Here is a 25,363-nt window from a genome sequence, read left to right on the forward strand (position 1 = left end):
AACCCCTAGCTGCTTCGTCCGGTCGTCAAACTGCCAGTCAAAGGAACCAGATCACGTTCCGTCACTGGACACATAGAGGCAATTGATGTGTATATAGAGTAGCGCAGGACAGCAACGTGACTAAAACAGAAGAATTCACATCCACACGCATATGCCAGTGCTGTAGAAGAGACAAAGAGGCCACGAAGTGATTCGAGGACGAGGATGAGGTAAGGCCAGAGGGAACAGGTCAGCCCTATTGATTTTGCCAAGCGAGCCTGGAACAAGCGGTAACACAGCCCAGAACAGCAGGAGCAACCGCCACTGTATGTCATTTCTGGTTGATCTCATCGTTGTTCCTAGCTACCTGTGCTTCACTCACATCTATCAATGCTTCTCTGAATTGTACATAGTTCGCTTATGAGTCCTGTCATGACCCTGCCGTCACTTCTTACTAGGAACGAAGACAGATAGGTTGTCCCCGAAAGCATGGTCCAAAGCTTCTTTCCAGTCCTTCAGAGCGAACTCTTTTGGAGCCGCAAGTCCTGCTTTCTTGCCAAGTGGCATGACACCTTTCTCGATCAGATTGATCAATTTTCGCGGAATGTCAGGAGTGAACATCCAGGTTCCTCGTAGGCGCAGTTGATGAAACGCGACCTTCTGGTAAGGTATGACGTCCTCTGCCTGGCCGCCCATCAGACTGACGCGCCCATATGGCTTCAATACGAGGATAGCGGCCTTGAAATACGATCCATTGGCACCCTGAGCGGGACTTATGTCAAGATAAGCGTCGATACCACTTGGTCCAGCTGCTTCTGCGAGAGCGCCCATCTCTTGGCCTAGATCGCCTGTGATCGGGACTGTGACTAGCCTGTCGGCAGGATACGGTTTGCCGGCCAGCGCTTTCAGCTCTGCTAGCCTGTCCTTGTTGCGTCCCATGGCAATGACTTTGGCGCCGATCGCCAGAGCGATGCGGACAGCTGCTCCACCGAAACCCCCCGTCGCAGGAGAAATCACAATGGTCTCGCCAGCCTTCAGCTCAATGTCGGACAAGCCACTAAACGGAACGCCTAGCTGGGACATATAGGTCAAGTCAGCTGTGCTGTAGCCCAGCTCCTTGACTAGCCGGTCTTCGTCCAGAGGCAGAACGTTCTCCAATGGTACTCTTTGATACTCCGCGAAAGAGCCATCTGGCCAGTACTGCATCAGTTTCTGCCCGCCAGCAGGGCCATGGAAAACGCCGGTCAACGCGATCGAGTTGATGGGATCGTCGCGTCCCCGTAAGACACCGTTGGTGAAAACAAGCTGACCGACTTGCAGTGCGGTAGAGTCCGGTCCCAAGGCGTGAATTCGACCTACGGCATTCATGCCGGCGGTGGACGGTGCAACGTACGGCACTGCGCGTGTGCCATCGAGCAGCTCGCGTGTGTATGAGACGATGTAGCTGTCCAGAACCTGAACGACAGCCGAGCCAGGCTCTACTTGTGGGATGGGGACAGTCTCGACATGCAGAGGTCCTGCCACCTTATCCTGTCGCAATGCTTGCATCGTGGACATGGTAGTACAATTTTGTGAGTTCGTCGAGATTGTGTGAGTTAGAGCTGCTGGCTTCAGATTCAGTGGTGTCCGAATGGGGTTCGATTGCAATATGTTGTAATGACTGCTTCCACAAAGCTCACCCGAGAGCACCTGCTTTATGTATCTCGCGCTCCATCTCGTCTCTTTCCCAGTCGGCTTGCGACATCTGTCGACTGCGCAGACTCCCCATGTCCAACCAACGGTCAATCTTGCTAGCCGAGTCCATCATCTATCATCAGCCACATGCCGCAACGCCAGAGAGTCGAAAGCTCGGATCATCAACGATAGGGTAATCCAACCTACGCAATTAGCCCGAGCCTAACAAAACATTTCTCGTACGACAACGCTCTTACAAGCAAAGTTCTCGAGCTGGAAAGTGAATGAGTCAGCCAGTTTGGTGGTGCCTGAACTCCCAAGCCTAATAAGCGACAAACGGCGCCCAGGTCCAAACGCCATAATCCAAACCTCGGATCATTTTCCCCGCCTGCTTGCATTGCCCAAGCATGATCTCCTTGCGGCTTTGCTCGAAATGCCTCCCTCGGCGCAAATGACGTCGAAGCATCGCAACGGCTACACCACGCGTCACGATTGAATCGCCATTGAAGCGCGACCATCACTCCAACTTGGTTCTGCCATTACCTTTGATGTATCTGGAGTGTTTCTCGGATGCTCGGTCGTCAAATGGTCGTCAAATGCTTGCCAAGCGCGTCAGGCTCGCGGGATCCAAAATGCTCTTTCGTCACCACTTGATCGCGGATTTGCTGTTCCATCCAGACACGGTATTCACAAGAAGATTCTTCCACAGCGACGTGTGACTGCAGCAACCGGTGTCCTCAAGAAGCACCCGGAACATGGAGCGCCTGGTGTCGCAATGCTTGCAATATGACATCGATCTGCATTTGTTACGTGCCCGCCCAGCACCGCCATGGTAGGTGACCGATTCTCACACACTGACTTCCGCAGTATATACACGAACGCGTTTTCGCTGTCATGTCCTTCTTAACAAGCAGACTACCTCTGAAGGCTATCCAACTCAGTCGAGCATTACTACGACCAGCAGCACTCGCTTCAGCACCTGCCTTCCGGTCAGACCCAACACACTTAACCAACTTCAACAAGCACAACCGACATCTCACCACCGGCTCAACCCTCAAAATGCCTGAACAACTTAGCAAATCCGAAGTGACCTCGAAGACCGACCCCTCCGTCGCGAAGCAATGGGACAACGAGACACCAATGTCTGAGCAGGTGTCCGACCTGTACTCCCTGATCGACTCCCTTAAACTCTGCATGTTCACCACCACGCGTCCCAATGTCGGCCCCGTTTCTCGCGCCATGGCCCTCGCCAAGCGCTCCGGGCCCGATCTTCTCTTCCTCGCCAACACGCACTCCGACAAATTCTCCGACCTAGATTCCAAAAAGACCGTTCTGGTGACATTCAGTGACAGCACGTCGAAGGGATGGGTTTCCATCACGGGTGAAGCCACTACGGTCGACAACAGCGACCCAAGGATCAAGGACATCTACTCGCCTACTGTATCAGCGTGGTTCGGAGACTTGGGTGACGGAAAGCACGATGGCAGTTATAATGACCCCCGAATGGCTCTCATTGAGGTCAAGACGACGTATGTGAGCTACTGGAAGAAGACGACGGGCACGCTGGGCTTCTTGAAGGAGGTCGGACAGGCGGCGTTGACTGGGTCGGTCGCTCAGCCGGGGCTGAGTCGGCGCTTGGAAGGGGATGTCTTGGAGCAGGAGAGGAGCAAGGCTTGATTGTAATGATGCTAGTCAAATGTTCAGATCGGCAGCTGAGAAAGGAAGTTGAAGTACGGGCCGCAGTGCAGCTAGATGTGACGCCAGAGAAGCCTGGCTTTACACAAGTGAGATGATCGCAAAGCTAGAGTGCGGACTGAGATCGGGTGGATGAGCCACGGGTAGCGCTCGCGAGTTGCGGCAAACAGTAGAGTGTAGACACCAATCTTAAGACTGTCAAGGCATCCTGGATGTCAATAGGGTTTTCGATGAGTAAGTAACTCATGGTAATCGAGTACATCGATTTTGGCTACTCATTGGATACTCACTCATGTATCTGCCTGGAAATCGACTACCACAGTACCTGAGGCGTGGACAAGAATATGTCATTGAGTACTCACTCGCTCAACCTCCAAGGATATATTGCTGTTAGCCCTTTCCGCTCCCATCTACCCGATTGCCTGATGAGTAGTCCTCGAGGCGGTGCTCACTCACTCATGCCATAAGTAGACTCATCATCGACAAGGTTCGTGAATGTCGGGGGAGCGTTAACACCTGCCCACTCTTCCGCGCTATACAACTCCTCGACCACTTTGTAGTGCGGTCGATCTGAAAACATCCCAGGTGACATCAGGAGGGACCGCTCTTCAACATCCGAGATCGATACACAAAATTCCATGGCGATCGCGAATTCCATGAGAATGACGTTTGGTGTCATGGGCACTGTGCTCGTCACATCGTGCTTGACGCGCTCCTCTTTGATAGTTGCTACAGCCATGTGGTATGTGTTGTTCAAAAAGGCCTATCATAGAGACATTGTTAGTCCGCACATGTCACGGGAGTGGCGTGACGAAGACCTGCAGGTCCGGTGACTTACCTTGAAGACGATCACGTCTCGGGCTTCACTATACGCTTCCCATTCATAGTCCCGGGCCACAAAGTAGCGAAGTTCTTTCCGAGCTCTTCCTCGTACATCCTCCGAAAGTCCTGAATAGAAGGCCAGACTTCGGAGCTTTTCGAACTCGGCCACGAAGCAAGCACTGGGAGCACGGTTCGTCTGCGGTACAGTGCTCACAGAGAGCCGGCCGATAATTGAGACGATCTGGTCCATGGCAGAGGTTTCCAGAGGAACGAGTTGTTGAGGCAAGTCCGTGTTGTCCGGCACCACGGTTCGCCGCGCCAAACTACCTCCTCGAACGCCAGAGTCTCTAGAAGAATGTACTTCTTGGCCTTTCCCATCAGTGATGCTTTGGTATTCAGATGTCTCTCCCAAATTGTCTTCCTCTATCTCCATGGCGCTGCTTCTATCGGTGCCAGTAGTACTGCTAGCCTCTTCCGTAGCCGCGTTCCTCTCCTCGCGGAACGCTGTTTGCAACTGAATCGTGTCGTTCATGAGCTCCTGCGATAAAATTTCGTCAATACACGCAGATTACGTGGGTGATATGCTGAGCACTTGGGAGTGCTGAGAGTTACCTTGAAATCAGCATTATCTCGGGCGTTTCTGATCAACTTCTGTCCAGAACCGGACCCTAAAGATGTCAGGCGCCGCAACCGAAACCAGGATGCACCCCGGAATGCGGCGTCGTTGAGCTCACTCATAGCTCTTTGCTGAATGTTTACTGAGATATGCAGATCGGGGGCCACAGTCCGGAGGTCTCGAAATGCTCTCGCGAAGCGTGCGAACGAGGTGCGATGCGCGAGCGATCGAGAATTGACTTCGATCGTGTCGATGGCAGTGGTGTCGAGAGTCGTGCGTTCAGGGGTAGCCATAATGAAATGGAGAATAGTATTGTTGTACCTTTTGATGGCCAGTGTCTGTTTCGTACGTGTATATTGGAAGCATATAAGTCAAAGATGAAGGCAACAAGTATCCAGCAGTTTAGAGGTCAAGCAAGCTGTACATATGTTTTGAAGCAAGAAGAAAATGGTAAATACCTTGCGGCTAAGCACCAATTTCCGCGTTGTCTCTGCTTCCCGTCCATTGCGATGTTTTCCCGGTGCAGCAGATGAGATTCACGCCTGTGTCTGAAGCTGCAAGATCAAAGAGCCAAATCCACAGCACTGACTTCAGGGCAGGCGTCTGAAGAATGAATATCAGACATTCAGAGTAGCCAGCGAACCAAGTCAGTGAGGGCAATGGATTCAACTGAGGTACTGTAGTCGTTGCTTCCCGTTTGGGTCGCAGATCTGGATTTTTCGGGAAGACATGATGGCATCCGACACCTGGTTTCGGTATCCCGATCCCTGTGTAACATGTAACATCAGAAGGACAGCCGTGGCGCTGCATTTGTGATATGCTGACTCGGCTTGCCAGACGACGCGGAGGGTACCTAGGCCAGATATAGAGCGCTGAAAGTGCAGACGATGACGGCGAAGTCAGTGAGGCGGAGTGCTAGAATAGGATTCGCCGCCCTGGCGCTGCTTCCGGGCACTTGCATCTTTACCTGGGACGGCCCTCGGATCATTATACGGCCACAGCATGAGACGAGTCGTCCGCGGTGCCACTGATCGAGTGTCGTTACGCAATCTTTTATCCGATGTGCCGATTCAGAGAATGGAAGACTCTCAAGTGGTCTAGCAGACGCGGAGCGATGGGCAGCTTTCAAAAGTCGTGGATCAAATGACACCACCCCTCCACGAGATTTAGCAAATACCCAAGTGCTGCAGTGTGAGGAAATTTAGACATATTGATACGCGATCTGCCACAAAACATCCCCGTCTCAAAGCCCTCCTGCGAGAGCAAGTGCCAACCAGATGAACGCGATAAGGCGATGACGAACGATACAAGCTGAGTGACGCAAATGGCCACTTCCCCGAAGGTCCAAGGGCTCTGGTCCTGCTCTCGCTCCTCCGTGACGAAGTCTTGAGTCCAAAGTCGTCGCTTCCACTCTTTCTCCACGGCGTCGCAGGTCCTGTTCCACCACGAGATTGCCTCCGCATCGTCTGCACCCGTTGCCCTTACGGCATCTTCTTGACCAGGGTCCTCGATACCACTAGCATCACCAGCCTTATCACCACCACCGATATCGCCGCCGCTACTGTCATTACCACCCCCGCTGGCCCCACCCAGCCGCTTTCCGCTGAACACACCCGGATACAGCTCCCTGAGGTAGGCATCACTTATCGCATTCGTCTCTTCCATGAGGTCCTACCATCGCAATATGGTCAGTCCTCACAAAATCGTCCGGAGGCGGCAGAGAACATCTTGTACTTACAATGAAGCTTGCCATATCCCTCAAAAGCTGTGGCCTGCAGTCTTGGAGAACCAGTCGACCTGACGAAGAAGATGCCACGGCTGGGAATTTGGCGAACCACTCAATGCCTCTTCGTCCAGCACTTTTGAGCTCCGCCTGAGCTCTGATCTGGGTCTGAGCCGATACTGCGGTGTTGAACGCGACGCTTCGCAGGTCTTTGAAGCCCTGAGCGAACTGGGTGTACGTGGTGCGATTCTTGAGTAGCTCGAGGCTGGCGTCGATGATCTTGGTGGCTTACATGTCAGGGGTTGTGTGTTGACGTGTAGCCATGACTGGTCTGACGCGTGGTGAACTGTCTATACTTGTCGACGGATGGTAATAGATGACAGAAGCAGTGAGTATTCTTGGGGATTTGGATGGCAGTGGACGCGCTTCATTATGTGCGTGCCACTGCAGAAAGCCTCACTACGTCCTCACTACTCAACAGATCACCGACCACCACCTTGTCTCTGTTGCCTGACGGTTTGCGGTGTACTATCGCTCAAGAAGATTGGCGGCGCATTCGCATCCGAGTCATCAGTGAAGCGTTGTCCCGAAAGGATCATACTCAGAGATAGCTTCCGAGACATCGACAGATCAGCGCGCCAACGACAGCGGACTTGGTACGAAGGACCTTTGACGGTGCGGTGAGATCGTAGAGCGGCGTCTTCGTGTCTGAAAGCGTTCTCTGAGATTGTGGGATGCGGCACATGTACTCGGGAATGCAAGGGCGTTATTATTACAACACCACCAATGTACAACACAAGAGCCACAGTGCCAAGGAAGACACAGACTGTGATCGTCCACCAACACCTTCCCACGGGTCTGCAATGAACACGATCTGAATCTTTCCCACCATAGAGGATGTTGTAGGTACCTAGCCAGTCTTGCTCTCCTCCTCCAAGTCCGTGACTTCCCTCTCTTCGATGGCATTGCTGCTGCTGGACCCTGCCGTCGCTTCTGCCCTTCTCCCGTTTGCCATTCTCTCTTCGAAGTGGGCTTTCAGCATCTCGTTACTTTTGCAGATGAGGTTCTGTCCGCGTCAGCCGTTGTCGTTTCCATACGAAGCCCCAACTAAAGGACCGATGACATACCAAGAAGTTCTGCTGGTCCCTCTGGTTCACTGCTCCATAGGCCCTCATAGCTTCTATGTGACCTGCCAGGCCCTGACCCTCTGGCCACAAATCAAGCGGTGGCGAAAACCAGGACCGCCCTCTGACCATGGCCTGTCGAAGCTCATTGAATGCCCTGAACTTCACAGCTTCTGACACTCTCTTGCTTAGAGCGACGCTTCGAAGGGCTTTGTAGGATTTGGCGAATTGACCGTAGGTGGTGCGATCAGCCAGGAGTGCGATGTTGGCTTCGATCTTTTCTGTGGCGCTGATATCTGACGCTGTGGGACGTGGTGCAGCCATGCTCGGCGGTAGGAGCTGTCTTGAGGATGTAGGGCTTGGTATATCAGACGTAAGTGTAAGTGTAACGTTTCCCAAAGGATCAGTTCCTGTGAAGAGATTCTGAGGTACAAAAGAGAGGAAGGGAATGTGCTCAGCCTTTTTATGCGCGTCTGCAACAAAGAAACAGTGACAGCCATGCTATGTAGCAGAACTCTCTGCAAGCGTGGACATCATCTTGTTCCTGCTGCCTGATCGCTTGGGATCGACCCTGGTCCAAAGTGATCCGCTTCAAGCTTCTATTCGAGATGGCAGCGCCGAAACCGTCCAGGAACATCACATCAACGGTGAAGGCCCGAGACATCGACAAAAGCGTAGCCAGCCACCAAAGCTAGCGTGCGTGCAGAGCCATCCACTTCCCATTTGGGTCAGTCTGATAGTGTCTCTTCTCTTTCCAGCAGCTTGATGTAATCTCCCGCCCGGTGCCAACGATCGTTTAGCAGGTGTAACGCTTTGACCAGATCGCCCATGACACGCGCCGCAGCAGCATTGATGCCCTCCTTGACGATCCAGCTACACTCAGATGCCGCCCAGTACAACGCATGGGTCACGAAGATGCTGCCAGCATGGTACGTGATATAGGACTCGGGACTCTGCCTTGTTGAGTGCTGTTGTGGCTCCAGCAGGCGTAAGGCGATCTGGTGCATGATATTGACGCACTCGTTGATTCCCTGGAGTGAGATCCTCTGCATCACGGCTTCTTGGCCTGATGGAAAGCTGCTGACTCTGCTGATGTTGCTCTTGCCATCATTGCAGGCATAGAGCTCGTAGAGAAGAAAGCGTGCGCTGCAGCAAAGCGCGATGGCGTCTACCGATGATCGGCTGCCAGTCTGCTTGGGATCATTAATCGCCATATCACCGCGTTGCTTCATATCCGCCAATAACGATGCTGCTAAAGACACCAGCGTCCGGTCCAGCTGCTGAGCCTCGTCCAGACGAGAATTCTTGGCATGACCCTCATCCACTCGATGCCGTTGCACACAACCGAGGGCATGCGCCGCTTGGCAGACCTGTGCCCAGTGACCGATCTGAATGCCGGTGAGATCAGAAGCGAAGGCATGACCGAAAGGCGCAATGTTTCCGCTATCCCAATCAGAGTCCGTACACGGCAATAGCTCATGGTTGCGGACGTCGGCTGTCAGGATCGAGCCATCATAAGTGCCCATGGTAACAATACTAGGACGACTGTGAGTGTCATTGCTCCTTCTAGAAAGCCTGGTGCGCATACCGATCGAGCACAACTACTCCCCACCAGGTCCGCCGCTCCTCTTCCCTGCCAGTAAGCGTTGAATTCGCCCTGAAGAGCTGATGTGCATTATCTCTGTCGTGCAAGCCCATGATATGTCCCAAGCGAACAGCGTTTCCCACAGTCAGGATGGCGGCGGGCCAGATACCGTGGCCGATCTCATAGATAGCCATGAGAGCTGTTGCTTGTAGCAGAGTCAGAGACAGCAGCGGTGCGCCTTCTACCTGCATCAAGAACTGATGACAGATCCAGTACAGACCTGTCCGCGGATTTTCGTCGTGAGGCAGGATCTGTGTCACTAGCTTCATGCACAGCAGGAGAAGGGCGACACTGGCATCGGTCTTGGGCTCAAATGTGGTAAGTCTTGCCACGAGTCGCTTTCTGCTGACGATGGGAAACCATCGATCGATCGTGTCGTAGTATGATTCAGTCACTGTCTCGACTTCGGCTGTGGCCAAGTCAGTGTACCGGCCTACCCAGCCTATCTTTGCACCAGATTCGGAGTTTTAGGCACAGGAAGGTGTTGATGACCTCCTATCAGGCCTTTATCTCAACTCACCTCGATTACCCAGTATGAAGCGGACTTGCTCAGGTACCGGCATGCCTGGGTCTAACTCGGTTGCTGGTACACCTGCAGGCCCAAACGACTCTGGGTCCAGGAAGTACAGGTTAGAAGCAAACCCTTGCCGATGGATCGTATATGTTCTGAAGAAGCCAGTCAAAGGTCGGTATTACCCAGTCCGAGACCTCGATCGATGCATCTGACTCGACAGTTCCAGTTCGGAGTAGCAACTCACTTACGGGTTGACCAGGGACGACCCCTGACGTGGGAAGGCGCTGATTTCAGCAATCGTGCCACCACCACTTCCGGCTTCCAGTTGTCTCTCCAGCTCACGAATCCTGTCAAGTAAAACCTGTTGGTCAACATTCATCTCGCTCGCTGCCCCATCGTAGTCACACGTCTTGCCCAAGCGGACACACAGGGAACATGACGGGAGTTCTTTCGTGCACTTGCGCTTCAGCTTCCTGTAGACGTATAAGAAGAAGGGATCCATTGATGAGAATGAGAGAATAGGTGGGCACTTACTTGCAAGGCCGGCACGCCAGGGACGCGCGATGGGACAGGTTGATGAGAGAGCCGCCACGGTTAGGGCGGTGAAGTGTGGCCATGGCTGGGAGTCGCCGTGTGCGCGAATATAACGCGAACGCGAAGGTGATAATATCAAGCAGGGTTTTCAGAGGGTATGAGGATCCAAGATATGGGCTCAGACTCAGGAAGCTGGAGGACGCATTCGAAGCAGAAGAAACACCGACATAGGCGATAAGTTTTGTGCCTATCAAATGTCATTTAAAAAGCGGTGATTCTCAGCTTCTTTCAAGTCTGCGTGCCTACTACTCCCAGGTTGTCTGGCGTCATCCTGACAGGTCATGACAGGAATGCGCGACGTTGTGCTGTGTGAGATAGGAGAGGTGAGAGGAAGGTTCGGGACAGCTGGAGCGGAGAGCGGCCGCCCCCGCTCTTGCATAGAATTGTGTACCGCATCATCCGAGCTGGACTTGCCTCATGGGAGATACAGTCTTGTTACCATGGATGTTGCGATCCTCAGCCGGACTTTCTCGTGCAAGGGACGCATTTGATGCGAGTTGACATTGAATCATTCTACTTATGCGATACGTATGTCGTTTGCATGTGGCCAGATCTATGCTCCAGCGTCCAAGGTCGGCTGCATGGAAACATCCGCCCACAAGTACTTCTCCTGCAGGTACGCCTTCCTTGCCAAGACAAACTCCGACTTCAGGGTGACAACGGAGGCAAACTATCGCAGTTACCGCCATCACACCGGAATGCGAAGGGACGCCAGATCGACCTCCGCAGGAGCCTGAATGAGTGACAGTGTGTTCAGTATCTGCCCTCAAGCTTCGCCTTCCTAACCAACTCCAACTCCCTCGCCCTCATCCACACCGCCATCCCCTTCCTTCCCCTCGTCTCAACAGCCATCTTCTCCCACCAGCCCTCCACCGCATCTTCATCAAGCCCCACCGCCCTCGCAATCAGCCCTCTCTCCCGCTCCGTCATTTCCCCTTGCCTTCCCCCTTCCCTCTTCACACCCAGATGATCAAAACACTCCCTCAACCAGCTTCTCTGGCCTTGCTCGAACATCAGACCATCGTTGTTGGTCTGTGCAGTGGCAAAGAGGTTGCTGGCCTGCTGTGCGTACTCCTCGTGCAAACCCAGACGCAAGATGCCGTAGCCGTTGCGGGTCTGCAGTGGGCTTGGGTGTAAGGTGATGTACTTGGCGACATAGCCCTCCAGTCTCGCATTGGCCTGCGCATTCAACAAGTTTAGGATATTGTTCGTGGTGGTAAGGATCTCGGGCGGGATATTCCCAGCGACCTCCTCGGGGAACGAGATGCGGATATTGGCGGGCTCAAACTCCATCTCCTGAACCAGCTCGAGGGACTCCTCGTCGTTGACTAAAGTGCGACGGCCGTCGAGCGGTGAGTTGTTGATATCTGCATTCTCGACGGTTGTGGGGTCGATCAGAGCCGGGTCTTCATCTCGAGCGATAGCCTCGCGTTGTGCAGCATCGAGCGCGCGCGCAGCGGTGAGGAGCTTTAGGTGTGTCATGCGCCCGTTCGCCGCCTTCTCTTTCGTCGCTGCCTCCTCAGGACTCCAAACAGTAAGACCCCGTGTATTGTTATGCGAGCCCAAAAACTCCTTGATGTCCTTGCTCAACTGCGCCTCAGAGCCATGCTTCCCATACGCCTTGAAGATCGGTCTAGTCTTTGTACTCAGCGCTAGCTGTGTGGACTTGGGCTGCAGATTGAGGTCACGCTGCGCATCGAAGCGGATTGTGTTGAGGGCATTTGTGAGAAAGTCGAAGCGGTCTTCGAGTTCTTCCTGTTGGGCGTCGTGGATGGAGATGTTCGTGACTGAGGTGCGGCGAGAGACGGGGTCGTCGATGTCCATGCGGGAGGAGGCATGGCTGCTCGAGCCGACTGTGCTGTCGGATGGGATGCGTGGCGCCATCTTCCGGTGCGTGGGTGGGCGGGTGGTTGTGGTTGAGGGATGATCTGAGTAGCGGTCGAGATTGAAGCAAGCAAGGCGAACGATGTCTTATAGACAGATGATTTTGGCGATGCAAACGAAAGGAAAGATGGCTGGGCTACGATGTGAATAGTAGCAGACGATAGCATTGTTGACATACTTGCTATTGTTCTCAGTGTGGTTGCCTGGGGCAATCTAACTCCCTGGCTGACCTTTCACTTGCTGTCGACAGCGACGCTCAACACCTCACAAGCTGCAGTATACGTTCCGCCAACTTGACCGATTTTTGTCGTAATATACATTAATTTCCTTCAGCAGCAGCCCGCTTTTTCCTATGCGCTTCCCTCCTCCGCGCCTCCTTCTTGAACCACTCACTGTCCGGCCCCTTCTGCTTCTTTCCACCCCTCCTACTTTCCTGCTCTCTATACAGCGGCGCCATGACCCCTCCGCCACTCGCATCCGCCAACAGCCCCGTCTGCCGCTTCACCTTCCCACTGCCACCCTTCGGATTCGCCGCATTCAAACCTCCCCACAGGTTATCATCCACAACCTTCTCAATATCAGCCGACGTCTCGCTCTGCAGCGCTACCTGGCTTAGCAACTCCATGCGCTCTTGTTTGGTGCGATAGCGGAGACCAACCATCTCAGACATTCCTGCGAGATGCACGATGGTCTTGAAGGCGTAGCCTTGATCGACGAGGAACGCCTGGCGCTTGGCGCTGTAGTGCATCTCGTTCGTGTCTTTGCTAACTAGACTATAGAAGAATGCGTTGAAACCTTCCTCGTTGCGCTTCTTGGCTCGGAGAATACGGCCTAGGCGCTGAGCTTCTTGTCTTCGGGAGCCATAGTGTGATGAGATCTGGATGAGGCAAGTTGCTTCGGGCAGGTCTAGGGAGGTGTCACCAACCTTCGATAAGAAGAGAGTTCGGACGCTGTCTTCGTTTTGGAATTTGTTGAGGACGTCGATTCGCTCGTTGTTGGACGTTTGGCCGCTGATGAAGTATTTCCCCATGGATTTTGCGTAGTGCTCGAGAGCGAAGATGTTGTCGCTGAAGACGATGATTTTGTCGCCTCGCTTTTCGTGGTAGTCGATGAGGAATTGGCAGACTTGATATTTGATAGGGTTCATCATGTAGTACAGGGCTCGTCGGCGGTTCGTTTCCCTTTGGTATTCTTGGTAGAACTCCATTGACATAGGACACCACACTTCGGCACACTGTACCTTAGCAATGTGGCCTTGGTCCGCGAGTTCCATCCAATTAGCTTCGTATAGTTTGGGGCCGATCAGGAAATTGAGGTCGCCAATCTTGTCATCTTCTCGAAGAAGGGTTGCCGTCAAGCCTAGCTTACAGTGAGCGCTGATAGCTCCGACCTTTCGGAACATTCTCGCTGGTACGACGTGGACTTCGTCGAGGATCATGAGACCCCATTCTCTGCTCATGATCCAGTCCATCATTTTCTGAGTGTCGTGCGCACGTTTGCCGGAGCTTGTGACTATACTGTAGGTGCTGACTAGAACCCCAGAGTCCCTGGCGAACTGCTTCTTGTCGTTAGCTGTGAAGACGGCGATGTCCTGCTCATCAATCTCGGACCATTTCCGAAACTCATTGGCCCACTGATGCGTGGACATAGCACTTGTGCAGAGAACCATGACGCTCTTCTTGATATGGCATGCTGCAGTGATGCCGACCAGGGTCTTGCCTGCGCCGCAAGGGAGCACAATAATACCACTCTTGCCACGACCGTTGCCGAACATCTTGCTCAGAGCCTTTTCTTGATATGGCCGGATCTGAGTGCTGGCCTTGAGATCGATGGGCAGGTTGGGATTGACAGTATCGCCCTCAAAGTCATACTCTGACACTGCGGGATAGCCGATGTCTAGACACTGTTTTGCGACGATATCTCTCTTTCCGTTCTCGATCTCGAACTGATTGACCAACTGCCGCACATCATCTTCCTCTTCACCTTCTTCATCCAGTAAGTCGTCAATGACGGACTGTTGCTGTGTAAGCCGAGGCTCGGGTCGTGGAGCCGGCTCGTTCTGAGTCTGTGCTTGTCTGACGGCTGTGGCTTCTTTTGTCCCCTGTATGACAGCAGCTCGAGCCTCGAGTGTGCCCGACTCAATCTGACTTCTGGCGCAGGGCCCAATGACTGGGTCGCGGAGCAGCTCTTCTATGAGAGCCCGGTCTTCTGATTCAACGAAGAAGCGATTATCTCTCAGCACCATTCTGATTTTGCCATAGGCCTTCGTATGGCGCTGTATGAATTCGATGACGGTATCGGGAACGGGTGTCTTGGAGAACTTCTCCAGTGCTCTTATGATATCATTGCCTTTGAGACCTACGGAAAGGGCAGCGTACAGGCTGTGTTCGGAGAAGCGATACTCATGCATATGACTCGGACGCGATTGAGGCTCGGCGATGGTAGTCAGCAGATCGGTGGCTTGTTGGCCTAGCGGAGAGAATATCTCGAGAGTCAACTTGGGCCCCTTCCGTGAGCCAGGCAAGACTGCGGGATCGATCCATATTGGTCGATTGGCATGATCTGGTTTTAGCTTCTGCCATGCGAAGTCCTTGACACCAAAAGAACGAGATGAGTTATGACTCTGCTTGGGAGTTATGGAGCTGAAGTCGAGTTTAGCACGAGCCTTCTTGATGTGCTCACTCTCGCTCTGGTCAGCATCGGAATCAGGATGATCAGAGCCTGCATAGTCCGAGTCGCTCATGTAGCTCGAGGGCGTCGACGGACCAGCGCTGGCTCGTTTGGCTCCGCGCTCTGACGCCTGCACGCCATCGATCGCCTTGCGCTTGAGGGACATGGTGGCAAGTCCTGCCTTGCGGCCGCTTCAGGACTCAATCATGCGGTCGACGCGGAGCCTTCCCTGATATCGAGGACAAGGAGAGAGCGACGAAACAGAGTTCCCTACCGAGTTCGTCAAGGCATGAAGGCAACTACAAACGTTCAAATGATTGACAAGAATATGTAGTCTTTAGTAAGTTTATAGGTGCCTGGCGGGGCTGAATGACTCACACCCGGATGAGATATCCATACTGCGGAGCCGCCAGTAGCCGGAGCCGGAGCACGACCAACCGTCCTACCTTCATTGAATACTTGCCCTTGAGTCTTGTTTGATACAGAGCATCATTCCCGAGGCGCAACTTCACGATCGACCTGCTTACTGCTGCCCAAGTCGCCGTGACCGAACTGATACACCATGAACACAGTGAGCTTTCTCCCCGAGGCCTTTCAAGCTGATCACACCACTCACTCGTGCACTACAGATCCGATCTACCTGGATCGGCTGGGGCACTCTCTGTGTCGCGGGTGGCGGCGCATACTACTTCGCTAAGCGCGAGATCAATGCCGAGCGAGCCGCCAAACACGAAGCACTGCGCAAGAAGGGCCAACGCCTCGAGCGATATGAGAGCACATCGATAGCTCGATCGTCGCACCCAGCCACGGACCCAAGCAGCGGCACCCACAACTCTAAAGGCCTAGACCACGCCGGCAGCCCGAGCGGTGAGGCCAGTGAGGATGTCGCACCTGTGGGACACGCGCCGGAGACCGCGGAGCAGAGGATCAAGGAAAGAAGCAAATATGAGGCAGCGGAGCCGTTTCGGAGCAAGAAGGGGAACAGATTCAGCTAAGATCTGCCGTACTAAGCGGCTATCAGATATCGCCACGCCCTTCACAGCGACCGCCGCCGCGTGGTGAGGTTATGCACGAGTCAGGCTGCGCCAGAGATGTGGACGATTACCACATGAAAGCGGCAGTTTCGTACTCGAGAAGCAACATGTGAGGAAGACACAACGAGCCGAGACTCCACTCTACTGCTGGAACAAAATCACACCGGAAGCACCTCGCGGATCACATCCCTCGTAGGCCCTTTGCATTTGGAGGAAAATTCTCTTCAGCGCACCGCACTTGGGACAGCCTCAGAGTGCACCCGATGTAGGGACTTCGCAACAGGCACGACGAATGTCACTGCTTTCAACGCAAATGCCAGATCCGACACGTGAAGCAAACACACGTCAAGTGGCGGCGGCAAGAGATCCACTGGATTGCAGGTCTTCCCTCCCAGTCACGGGTTTGGGCATCGTGGAAGAAGCGGTGTGTATTGGGGCGACGGGATGGATCGTGGATCATCACTTGCGAAAACAACCTCGTCGACCGCCACGATGGAAAATTTGCTTCAAGGAGCCCGTCAATGGCGTATATGTATCATCAGTATATCATCAAGTTTGTATCGCGTCAGAGGAGCTACTGGAGTGCAGCTTTCGATCGTCGACGTCTAGACGACGCCGTACAATTCCGTCGTCGTTTCTCTCGTAGTTATTCGATGTTACACAAGGATAGGTACTACGCAACAGATAGGGCCGGATACCTACACCACTACCCGTCACTTGGAGGGCTGCAAACATATCACTTGAAAAAGCGCAACAACAAGCTGCAGCCGTGCAGGGCCACCAAGATGACATTCAAATCACCTGGCAAGCCTCTTCCACTGTGTAAGTTTGCTCTTTTGCGATCACATGAGAGCAAAGCAAGCTCGTTAATTCACGGCAGACGCATTGCGATTCGACATCAAACCACAGCCAACGCCGACAGTAATTTCGACGGCTACCAACCGGCATCATCAAGCGATAAGCTCACTACGATCAGTCATGCTTCGATTGGTACACTTAGCGCTCGACGTACAGGCCATCAAGAGAATAGACGCAAGCGTGAAGCTGCTCACCAAACGCCCGACCTTTGCCGACTATGCGAAAGTGACGAAGGACCTTCACAGCACGATCTCCTTGAAGACAATCTCTCCGGACGTCAAATTCAGAGGCTTCGTCGCGCTGATGCAAGCTTCGGCACGGGGCAGATACTGGTTCGCACCATCACTCCATGCTTTCCTGCCAGAGGAGGAGCATGCGAGCTTGTACTGTCCACACGACCCTGATCGCGCGTCCGCTCTTCGTGGCATAGCCCACCAGCTACGTGACATGGCAGTCAAGGGAGAGGAGGAAGAGGGCTACAACGTAAGCGCTAGATTCCTCCATTCTGCGGGATTCGGTCGTAGATGCTGGCGACTTGCGTACGTGAGCTAACGAACCATCCCTTGTGTAGGAGCTCGCTCATGAGAGTATTGCCGTGACGAAGGCCGCCTCTAGAGACACTCCTCGCATCGCGTGCAACGAGTTGGGAGCATCAATCAGAAATAGTCCTCTCTGGAATGCTATCTACAAGGAAGCTGCAATCGCATACACTCCCCACCTGGTGGTCAATGAGAACGGGGATGTCGTGATCGCGACATATGACGAGTGTGTTGGGGAGACTGATGCTGTAGCAGACCAGGAGGAGGAGAATGAAGACAGCGTCAATGCTGAGCGGAAGTGAGTGGGTCGCATCCTCCGAGTAAAGCGCTCATTTCAGATACAAGTTCGACGGCGCTGAAAAACTCTATGACCGGTCTTCGAGAGATTCTCACGATCAGGCCTCATCAGGTATGGTCGAGATACTGGCGCTGAAAAGTCCTCTCGCAACGTTGGATCGGGGGATTCGCACGTCGCCGGATGCCCGACAGGGAGGATAAAGGAAGCAGGTCGGATATAGACTCTGCGACAGCAATACGATGTCTCGATCTCACAACGTACTGACGCCTGCTAGAATTCATCCACATATCTCCACTTCTTCACTATCAGTTTTCGCACTATGGACGGTCTATACATGGAATCGCTTTGCGACCATGAGCTCGCATTCAGCTGTAATAAGGACTGCTCTCGGGCTACCACCACCACGCAATCCTTGATCCCAAGACGGAGGGTGACTATTGCTATCCGTTTGCATGGAGTGCTACGCCAGCTAGGTTGCTTGTCATGCTTTTGTCAATGTCTCGGATGCTCGCCCAAAAAATGGTCTTCTCCGACAACACCTCTGCTGCTATAGTCAATCTTAGGGCAAGTCCAATCTCTTCGGTCAACAAGCTGCTCCAGTCGGTCAGGCAACAGGAACGTGAGGGAGATTAGATTCAACCAAGACCCAGTCCCGGTGAGTTGGCTGTCGCCTATCGCGATCATTCATAAGGAGAGCGTGCTCGGCGATTGGAACGTCAAAGATTCTGTCCCTTCTATGCTTCAGGCACTCGCGAAGTACGCATATACCGACGATAGGTACGACGTAGAATCAGCAACCGACCTCACACGTGGACGAATACAACAACAACACCACCTGAATCACCCATCATGGATACGACATCAGCCCTCTTTCGAGACGTGGCAGCTATTCTCGACATTGACTCTAGCCTCAACTTGCTCCATGACCACACCACTTTCACTCAATTCGCGCAAGGATTGGAGGGGCTCCGAAGCGTCGCCTTCAACCCTGACCTCTCCGAACAAGTGCAGCTCTACGCCAACAAACAGCTCATGCATGCCGGGGAGAGGGGCATTTCATGGTTCGCCAAAGTACCAGTCAACGATTGTTCATCCGAGGAATTCGTTGACCAGGTCATCGTTCCACAGCACTTGCCCGACCTAACCGATCTTGTTGTTAGTTCGAAGTCCTCCTCCTGCTTGTCCACGTCGTTTGCGTGTACTGACCAAGTCAATATCACAGGATCTCCTGCAAGAGACAAATGCTATGAGCGCTGCCTACTTCGTGGAGCGGCAGCTGAACGTGTTGGACGGGAGGGATCTTGGAAAGGCTGGTAGTGGTGATATTGGTGGGGAGAGTGGTCCCTCGGTTGTGGACGTGGTCACAGAGGAGGAGAAGATGAAGAAGGGCCTCGCCATTGGTGGCAAGACGAAGCGAGTGCTCAGTGTCCGACAAGGCCTGTGGCTTCTGGCTGTTCTTGCGCTGGCCTACTTCTGCGTGCATTTACTGCGGCGTCGTTGACTTGGGCAGGCGAGTACAGTGCTATGAAAGTCGATTGGGTTTCTCCTCGTTTGCATACGTTCTCCTGCATTCCCGAAACCGAAACCGCAAATCGGGCATGACCTCTCAGCATTCACGTATACTGACCGAGCGGCAGTAGAAGGATCTCTTGTGTGTACAACCACCGCTTTCCGCTCCTACATACTGTCAACAATATGCTATGCTGAGCTTCTGGCCCTAAATCGCTGGTCTATTGATGTTGATCTATTAATGTCTCGGATGCTCACCCTGAGAATGACCTCATTTTGGACAACGCTTCTACCGGTGGCTTGGATCTTGAGTCAGACGCAATCTCTTGTGTTGACGAAATATCGCAACAGATCAGGCAGTAGAGACAGGATAGAGATTGGATCCTAGCAAGCCTGTCAACAGTCTGGCGGTCTCAGTGGTACTATTGTTGACAGCTACGCATATGACAAGCCTGTCCTGTCACGGAAGTGTGGAAGAACTTCTCCTCTGTCCATACCTCCAAGACCACCAGACATACATACCCCAGAAAGGCACGCCACTGGCATCTATACATCATCCGTCTACGAGAACATTCAGGCAGCGACCCGTCCTCCTGATCATGGCTGCACCACACTCCGCCATTCTGGACCTGGCCGCTTGGGCGAGACTCGACGAAAGCATGGACATTCTCACCGACTGCGCCAATTACGCCAACTATGCTCAATTCATACTTGGTCTCCAAGGCCTTGCGAGCGTTGCTGCAGACGACGGACCAATCTCACCGATTATTCAGCGCAAAGTTATGGACGAGCTCATTCTTGCAGCTTTCCGCGGACTCATCTGGTTCACTTCACCTAGTTACAACCCGATTCCAGTGGACGAGGATTCTAGAGCAGGCTCGTCGGCGGCTGGCATAGGTCGGACCATCATGATGGATCAACTCCTAAATGAGGTTGGCGATCGAAAAGCTGTCCTTGTAAGCTCGAGACATTCAATCTGCTTAGCCATGTGTGTTTGGATGGCTGACGAAACTACTGTTGCAGGAGCTCTTGAGCAAGTCGGAGGAGATTGTTGCTGCCTACCTCGAGGAGCGCGACGGAGTGTTGCCGAAAGACAGAGAGGCAAAGGCGTCAAGTAGTGTCGATGATGGCAACGGAACTAGCGCCATGGCGAAATACGAGAAGTGGAAAGAGGATCAGAACAAGGTCCTTGTCACGGATGATGAGAGCCGGCCAGGAATTGGGCCCAAGGGACTGGTTGCGCAACGGCAGGACATGGACACCACAGACCGTGTGATCAACTTTGTTGGTTGCCTGTCCCCGCTGATTGTGGTTCTTGTTGCGCTGGCCATCGTCGGGTTTTTGATCCTCAGGGCTGCTTGAAGGAACAGGAACTTGCACTGCTTGTGGGACGGTGTTCGATTGTTTGGGACGGGTATAGGATACTGCTGAATTTGGTGGGTATGCAGTAAATATGGGGCGAAATGAGTATGGCTTACGTTCATCAAACTGGAGCTTGGCTTGTCGCCCGTTCGCTGCGACTGGCTAGATGCGAAGAAGTGCAATCTAATGACATTCATTAAAGAAGAAAATGAATCAAGGGTTTTTACATCCACGGTCTTGGACCAACTTGAGATGTCAATCGCAGAGCAAGAACGGGTCGGTCATCCGGTCTGAATTGTGTCTGAGGCTTATCTGCAACTGCCCTCCATCTATGAGCTATTCGCGCCTGAGCTCGGACCTGATGGATACTTCACCAACAGCAGTGCGACACTGTCGACCGGTGTCAACCAAGGATTGACATCGTTACGTCTCAGTGATTGCGCTGCTTCCTCATCAGCGATCAAGCGTTTATCGCACTCGGATATCAGATTGAGAAAAGTGTGTCCATCGATGTCTCCAGTCGTCACGCGCACTCAAGCAGGGCATTTCACAAGACAAAGCATTCCCGGTAACTAACAGACAGCAGCCTGTCTGCTTGTCACCCATAAAGTCATCATGCTGGCAAGTGAGTTCATGTTCAATGAGAGTGACGAAGGTGAAGAACACTTTGCCTGGGCAGGTGCCTCGCAACATGAAGAAGTGTACTTGTGTCTTAAGGCTAATATCTAGGCCAAGTGCCTTTCTTGTGCGCATATAGTCCCGACATGTCCTTCTAAGGATCCTTCCTTCTTCTGCATCACCAACTCCTACAGCCGGTCCGAATCATGTCTTCGAACAACCACACCCACAATACTTCAGCCTCCTCAGCTGGAGGAATAAGGCGCCTAGTACTCCACGATAGATATGGTACAGACTATGAGCAAGCCTTCGAGCCCTCAACTCACATGGCCAGCCCGCCGTCCGATCCATCTACCGCTTTAGAGACACGATCCAGTCGCCAAGAAAATCATCGAGAAAACCGCCGAACTCAGCTGGAGTACTTGGACGAGTATGGGGATTGGATGGAGTTCCCCCCAGGCTTGTTATCAAGAGACCCGAACGACGGTCTTGCTCATGCTCCTCGGTATCGTGTAGTTTCTCCTCACGATGCTCCTTCCCACATGGCGCCTGCAGCCGTCAGACCTACCAGTCCTGTCCGTTCTCATCACGATCCTGTCTACCCTCCTCGGAGTGCTACGCATCGTCTTTATACCATAGATGAGGTTCGTGCTCTCAATCAGCCGTCCTTAGACGAGATAGAGCGGATGATGCGAGGGAGCCCCCCCGACCCGCTCCGACCATACAGATCGAGTGCTGAAACCAACTCAAGAGCTACGGCGCCTCATCAAAACATCCCCCCAGAACGACCCTCGTCAGCGACACAAACCAACGACGCTGATTTGAACCGGTATCCCGGACAAAAAGCACTCGACAACTTGATGGCAGCACTCCAACAAAACCAGCGTCCGCCTCCTCCACGAACGACAGCTGAGTCACCTCCGAGTGCTTTCGGGTCTCCTTCTGTTCGTCCGCTGGAAGAATTGATCATGTTGCTCGGCGAGGACTCTGACGGTGGTATCGGAACCGTCCAGAGTTCTGATCGGCCTCCGTTTTCCCCACCGCTGACTAACTGGGAAGCTACACGTCGCGACCTAGAAGTTGAGGTACTTGCAAGACAGGTGGTGTTGACACAAGCCAGCAATAGCGCAGTCAATATGCGGCACAGCGAGAGACCTCGGGCAGATCTAGTCGACTCCAATCCCCAAGCCAGTACAATCATCGACAGCTGCATCACCCATACATGGAGTACCTCCTCACACAACTCCGACCCAAACGCAACGATCACCATCCACAACGATCCTTTTCCCGCGACACAGATTCCCCTCCTCCGTCCCGAGGCCATAGAGCAGGACAAGTGTTGTGGTATCTGTATCGAGGACTACGAAGCTGGCGACATGATGGCTGTGATGCCGTGCAACGCCATGCACCGCTTCCACATTCGATGTATTGAGCCATGGCTCATTCAGAGAGGCGCCATGCACGGAGCAAAGATGTCCTGTCCGTTTTGTAGGACCGAGCTGCAGTTTGGGAAGGTGTTGCAGGCTGTTCGCTGAAGGCTGGTTGGGAGCGAGGAAGTAAGGACGATACACAACATAGGTAGCTGATTGGTGAAAGCGGCCGGCAGGAGAGGTGGGCAGCATGCAGGCGGTGCAGGAAATCACCCATGGAACGGCATGAATTCCGAGAGGTGCGACGATATTGGTCCGAAGGCGTGAGAGACAGTAAGCTTCGCGTCTGAACCGATGCAAAAGAGTACCAACACCAATGGTAGTACATCATCACAGCCCAACAAGCGCATAATAAGCAACAGAAGACTCAGACGAAGGCTCTCAGGAGTAGTTGGCAGGTTACCGCCCAGATCGTCCACTCTCGTAGGTAAGCTAGCATACTATCAAACAGAAGAGTCCCAACATTGTCATTCAGCTAACGCTTGCATATGCGATTACTCTGTGCTCACCCCGTCCAATTCCACCATGGCAGCAGCGAAGAGGTGCGGCTTCCCTCATGAGCCTTGGATCGGCAGCTACGAGTTGCGGGTTTCCTCCGTGCCTTCCTGCGTGCCTTCCTACGTGCCTCCCCTGACGGCAAGAGCGCTGTCAAAGTACCCAAGACCCTGTACCCAAGAACCTCTCCGAGACTTCTACCACTATCTCCCCAAGCTTCAAGAAGTGGGCTCCACGTTCCCCTCGCCACCAGCGCCGTCATCCTCACCAGCTGTCTCCCCACCCATTTGGACCTCGTCGACGCCACTGTTGCCAGCAACGCCGCCACTGCCGGCCCCCTCCGCCTGTGCTGATCTCGCCAACCTCGGAGGCTCCGCTCTACGGTACAGCTCAGTCGTCTCCCTCGCAAGATTCTAGGGCAGCAAACAAGCTTGGTTAGTCCAAAGCAAGTCCACAGCAACAGATGTTCAGTGACAAGGGCCGCTCCAAACTTACATTAAAGTCCACCACATCCTGTCTGCCGGCACCTGGATGAACGAACCAAAGCACTCCTCTCAAAGTCGCATGTAGGACCTCTTTGTTGGCTCTGCCCGCGACTTCATTTGAAAGTGTGTTGTCGAGCGCAATGCTTCGAAGGGCCTTGTAGCCTCTGGCGAACTGGGCGAAGGTGGTGTGTTGAAAGACGAGCGCGATGCTGGCTTCGATTGTTGAGGTGGCTTGGCTGTCAGCAGCCGTGGGTTGAGGTGCTGCCATGATGACGGGTAGGATGAGGTTCGCGCGGAATCGATCTCCTGGAAATAGTGGAGGAAGGAAATATGCAGAGGATGTGTCTTCTCTTGCAGCGACAGGGGCTTCCTCAAGTACAATCTTTCAACAAAGCACAAGTGGCACCAGCAGCGTCCTCCCCAGACCGCTTTTCCGTTCACTTTGTGTGGCAGCTTTGTGTAGCAAGTTTGTTGATACTCCAGTCAACTATGGACCATGGCAGAACCGCGTGGAGGTGATCAGATCAGTGCCGTTTATGGGAACCAACACTGTCTGGCATGTAGCACGTCTTTGTAAGACCACAAGACACCTTCTCCAGCAGGACGAGCAAGGCAACGTTCATGCCCCAGGAGCTGTGACTTGTGAATTAGCTATTGCACATTCACAGCTAGGCGTACCTCTGATCGTGCTCATTGACAAACATAAGCACTCGATGGTGTGCAATACTTGCATCCTCCTTGTTGGCCTCATCCTAAAACCGTAGCAGCATGTCTTGTCTAGTCCAATATCCTACCTAGTTCTTCAATCGAGTGAAACGTGCAGCTGCACCCTCATTGGCACTCGCGCCAGAGCCAACATAGGAGCCTTCTTTGTCATCTTCAATGGTCGTGTTTGCATCATAGACTGCAAGCCGGTCGTCAGGGATCGATCGTGGGAAGTCAGTGCTGGAAGGCAGAGTTTCAGCAAGCTTCTCGCCTGTCACGTTCGACTGAGCCAGTAATTTGGGAAGACATTCCGGACCGAGGATCTGTCCCTTATCAAACAGATCAGCGAGCGGCCCCTAGGATAGGGCAAATGGCAGTGAGCGTGAGACTGTGGTCTCTTTTTCGAGCTGCGAAGTCGCCCAGCTGACGAACTCCTCCTGAAATTCTGTGTCATCTCATAGGTCGGTTACGCCCTCCATCATGGGAGCAAGGGGAGATGTTGGAGCGAGGTGGTCATGAACGGGGTACTGAGGTGAGAGGGGAGAATAACCTGAAGAGAAGGTATCTGCAGTGTTAGAGAGGTGCGAGTCGTGCACGCCTGCCGTGGAAGTACTGCTACCTCTGGGACGGAAGGCACGTTGGAGACCCGCGGCAAGCGCAGCCGCTGCAGGCAGTGTCTGTGTGAACAGACACATCGATCTCATTGACTGGGCGGTACGGCAAAGCGTAAGGGTGAAGTTGTGCATCTTGAAGTTTCTGGGCTTCGAGCAGATCTTCATGCATGCTCTGAGGGGTCTGATGATGAGCGGCGGCACTGCTTTCAATCGAGTTGGGAAAAGCGACGATTAGACCAGACGATTCTGCTTGGCTCTCGTTGGAGAATGGTGCAAGCATGTTGGGAAGCATAAGAACGTGAGCTTCATCTTGCTCACAAACTTGACCTTCCGTGGCTGAAGATAGTGAGTTTCGCATCTGGCGATATCAACTTGTCTCCTGGTGATACCGGATGACCGCTTGGTCCAAGGAGAGGTCGCAGCCAGCCGCCTGTCAGCGTAGCTTAATACCCATTGCCTATTATCGTGCTTCCGGT

General features: G+C 53.4%; 13 protein-coding genes across 13 annotated transcripts; 5 read left to right on the forward strand and 8 right to left on the reverse strand.

Moving 5' to 3' along the window:
* Positions 1 to 423: 423 nt before the first annotated feature.
* On the reverse strand, positions 424 to 1,536 carry AB675_3010 (uncharacterized protein; the record flags this gene model as incomplete). The annotated part of the gene is made up of 1 exon (XM_018143029.1): positions 424 to 1,536. The coding sequence occupies one exon, from the start codon at positions 1,534 to 1,536 to the stop codon at positions 424 to 426; it is 1,113 nt and encodes a 370-aa protein (XP_017997922.1).
* Positions 1,537 to 2,547: 1,011 nt separating this feature from the next.
* Positions 2,548 to 3,330, forward strand: AB675_3011 (Protein bli-3; the record flags this gene model as incomplete). The annotated part of the gene is made up of 1 exon (XM_018143030.1): positions 2,548 to 3,330. One exon carries the CDS (start codon positions 2,548 to 2,550, stop codon positions 3,328 to 3,330), a length of 783 nt encoding a protein of 260 aa, XP_017997796.1.
* A 466-nt stretch (positions 3,331 to 3,796) lies between these two features.
* Positions 3,797 to 5,079, reverse strand: AB675_3012 (uncharacterized protein; the record flags this gene model as incomplete). The annotated part of the gene is made up of 3 exons (XM_018143031.1): positions 3,797 to 4,111; positions 4,187 to 4,708; positions 4,783 to 5,079. The coding sequence occupies 3 exons, from the start codon at positions 5,077 to 5,079 to the stop codon at positions 3,797 to 3,799; spliced, it is 1,134 nt and encodes a 377-aa protein (XP_017997870.1).
* Positions 5,080 to 5,911: 832 nt separating this feature from the next.
* Positions 5,912 to 6,833, reverse strand: AB675_3013 (uncharacterized protein; the record flags this gene model as incomplete). The annotated part of the gene is made up of 3 exons (XM_018143032.1): positions 5,912 to 6,457; positions 6,525 to 6,774; positions 6,802 to 6,833. The coding sequence occupies 3 exons, from the start codon at positions 6,831 to 6,833 to the stop codon at positions 5,912 to 5,914; spliced, it is 828 nt and encodes a 275-aa protein (XP_017997948.1).
* Positions 6,834 to 7,419: 586 nt separating this feature from the next.
* On the reverse strand, positions 7,420 to 7,957 carry AB675_3014 (uncharacterized protein; the record flags this gene model as incomplete). The annotated part of the gene is made up of 2 exons (XM_018143033.1): positions 7,420 to 7,575; positions 7,637 to 7,957. The coding sequence occupies 2 exons, from the start codon at positions 7,955 to 7,957 to the stop codon at positions 7,420 to 7,422; spliced, it is 477 nt and encodes a 158-aa protein (XP_017997842.1).
* Positions 7,958 to 8,361: 404 nt separating this feature from the next.
* AB675_3015 (uncharacterized protein) lies at positions 8,362 to 10,294 on the reverse strand (the record flags this gene model as incomplete). The annotated part of the gene is made up of 4 exons (XM_018143034.1): positions 8,362 to 9,169; positions 9,222 to 9,687; positions 9,799 to 9,944; positions 10,041 to 10,294. 4 exons carry the CDS (start codon positions 10,292 to 10,294, stop codon positions 8,362 to 8,364), a joined length of 1,674 nt encoding a protein of 557 aa, XP_017997893.1.
* Positions 10,295 to 11,139: 845 nt separating this feature from the next.
* Positions 11,140 to 12,270, reverse strand: AB675_3016 (uncharacterized protein; the record flags this gene model as incomplete). Its single annotated transcript, XM_018143035.1, has 1 exon — positions 11,140 to 12,270. One exon carries the CDS (start codon positions 12,268 to 12,270, stop codon positions 11,140 to 11,142), a length of 1,131 nt encoding a protein of 376 aa, XP_017997794.1.
* Positions 12,271 to 12,589: 319 nt separating this feature from the next.
* Positions 12,590 to 15,106, reverse strand: AB675_3017 (DNA repair helicase RAD25; the record flags this gene model as incomplete). The annotated part of the gene is made up of 1 exon (XM_018143036.1): positions 12,590 to 15,106. One exon carries the CDS (start codon positions 15,104 to 15,106, stop codon positions 12,590 to 12,592), a length of 2,517 nt encoding a protein of 838 aa, XP_017997972.1.
* Positions 15,107 to 16,759: 1,653 nt separating this feature from the next.
* AB675_3019 (uncharacterized protein) lies at positions 16,760 to 17,673 on the forward strand (the record flags this gene model as incomplete). Its single annotated transcript, XM_018143037.1, has 3 exons — positions 16,760 to 16,796; positions 16,855 to 17,315; positions 17,404 to 17,673. 3 exons carry the CDS (start codon positions 16,760 to 16,762, stop codon positions 17,671 to 17,673), a joined length of 768 nt encoding a protein of 255 aa, XP_017997792.1.
* An 845-nt stretch (positions 17,674 to 18,518) lies between these two features.
* AB675_3020 (uncharacterized protein) lies at positions 18,519 to 19,170 on the forward strand (the record flags this gene model as incomplete). The annotated part of the gene is made up of 2 exons (XM_018143039.1): positions 18,519 to 18,824; positions 18,892 to 19,170. 2 exons carry the CDS (start codon positions 18,519 to 18,521, stop codon positions 19,168 to 19,170), a joined length of 585 nt encoding a protein of 194 aa, XP_017997966.1.
* A 607-nt stretch (positions 19,171 to 19,777) lies between these two features.
* Positions 19,778 to 20,540, forward strand: AB675_3021 (uncharacterized protein; the record flags this gene model as incomplete). Its single annotated transcript, XM_018143040.1, has 2 exons — positions 19,778 to 20,134; positions 20,202 to 20,540. The coding sequence occupies 2 exons, from the start codon at positions 19,778 to 19,780 to the stop codon at positions 20,538 to 20,540; spliced, it is 696 nt and encodes a 231-aa protein (XP_017997915.1).
* An 824-nt stretch (positions 20,541 to 21,364) lies between these two features.
* AB675_3022 (uncharacterized protein) lies at positions 21,365 to 22,693 on the forward strand (the record flags this gene model as incomplete). The annotated part of the gene is made up of 1 exon (XM_018143041.1): positions 21,365 to 22,693. One exon carries the CDS (start codon positions 21,365 to 21,367, stop codon positions 22,691 to 22,693), a length of 1,329 nt encoding a protein of 442 aa, XP_017997941.1.
* A 608-nt stretch (positions 22,694 to 23,301) lies between these two features.
* Positions 23,302 to 23,836, reverse strand: AB675_3023 (uncharacterized protein; the record flags this gene model as incomplete). The annotated part of the gene is made up of 2 exons (XM_018143042.1): positions 23,302 to 23,496; positions 23,579 to 23,836. 2 exons carry the CDS (start codon positions 23,834 to 23,836, stop codon positions 23,302 to 23,304), a joined length of 453 nt encoding a protein of 150 aa, XP_017997859.1.
* Positions 23,837 to 25,363: the final 1,527 nt, after the last annotated feature.

Source organism: Cyphellophora attinorum (assembly GCF_001299255.1).
Source record: "Cyphellophora attinorum strain CBS 131958 chromosome Unknown Contig21, whole genome shotgun sequence".
In the NCBI taxonomy this organism is placed as follows: Eukaryota; Fungi; Ascomycota; class Eurotiomycetes; order Chaetothyriales; family Cyphellophoraceae; genus Cyphellophora; species Cyphellophora attinorum.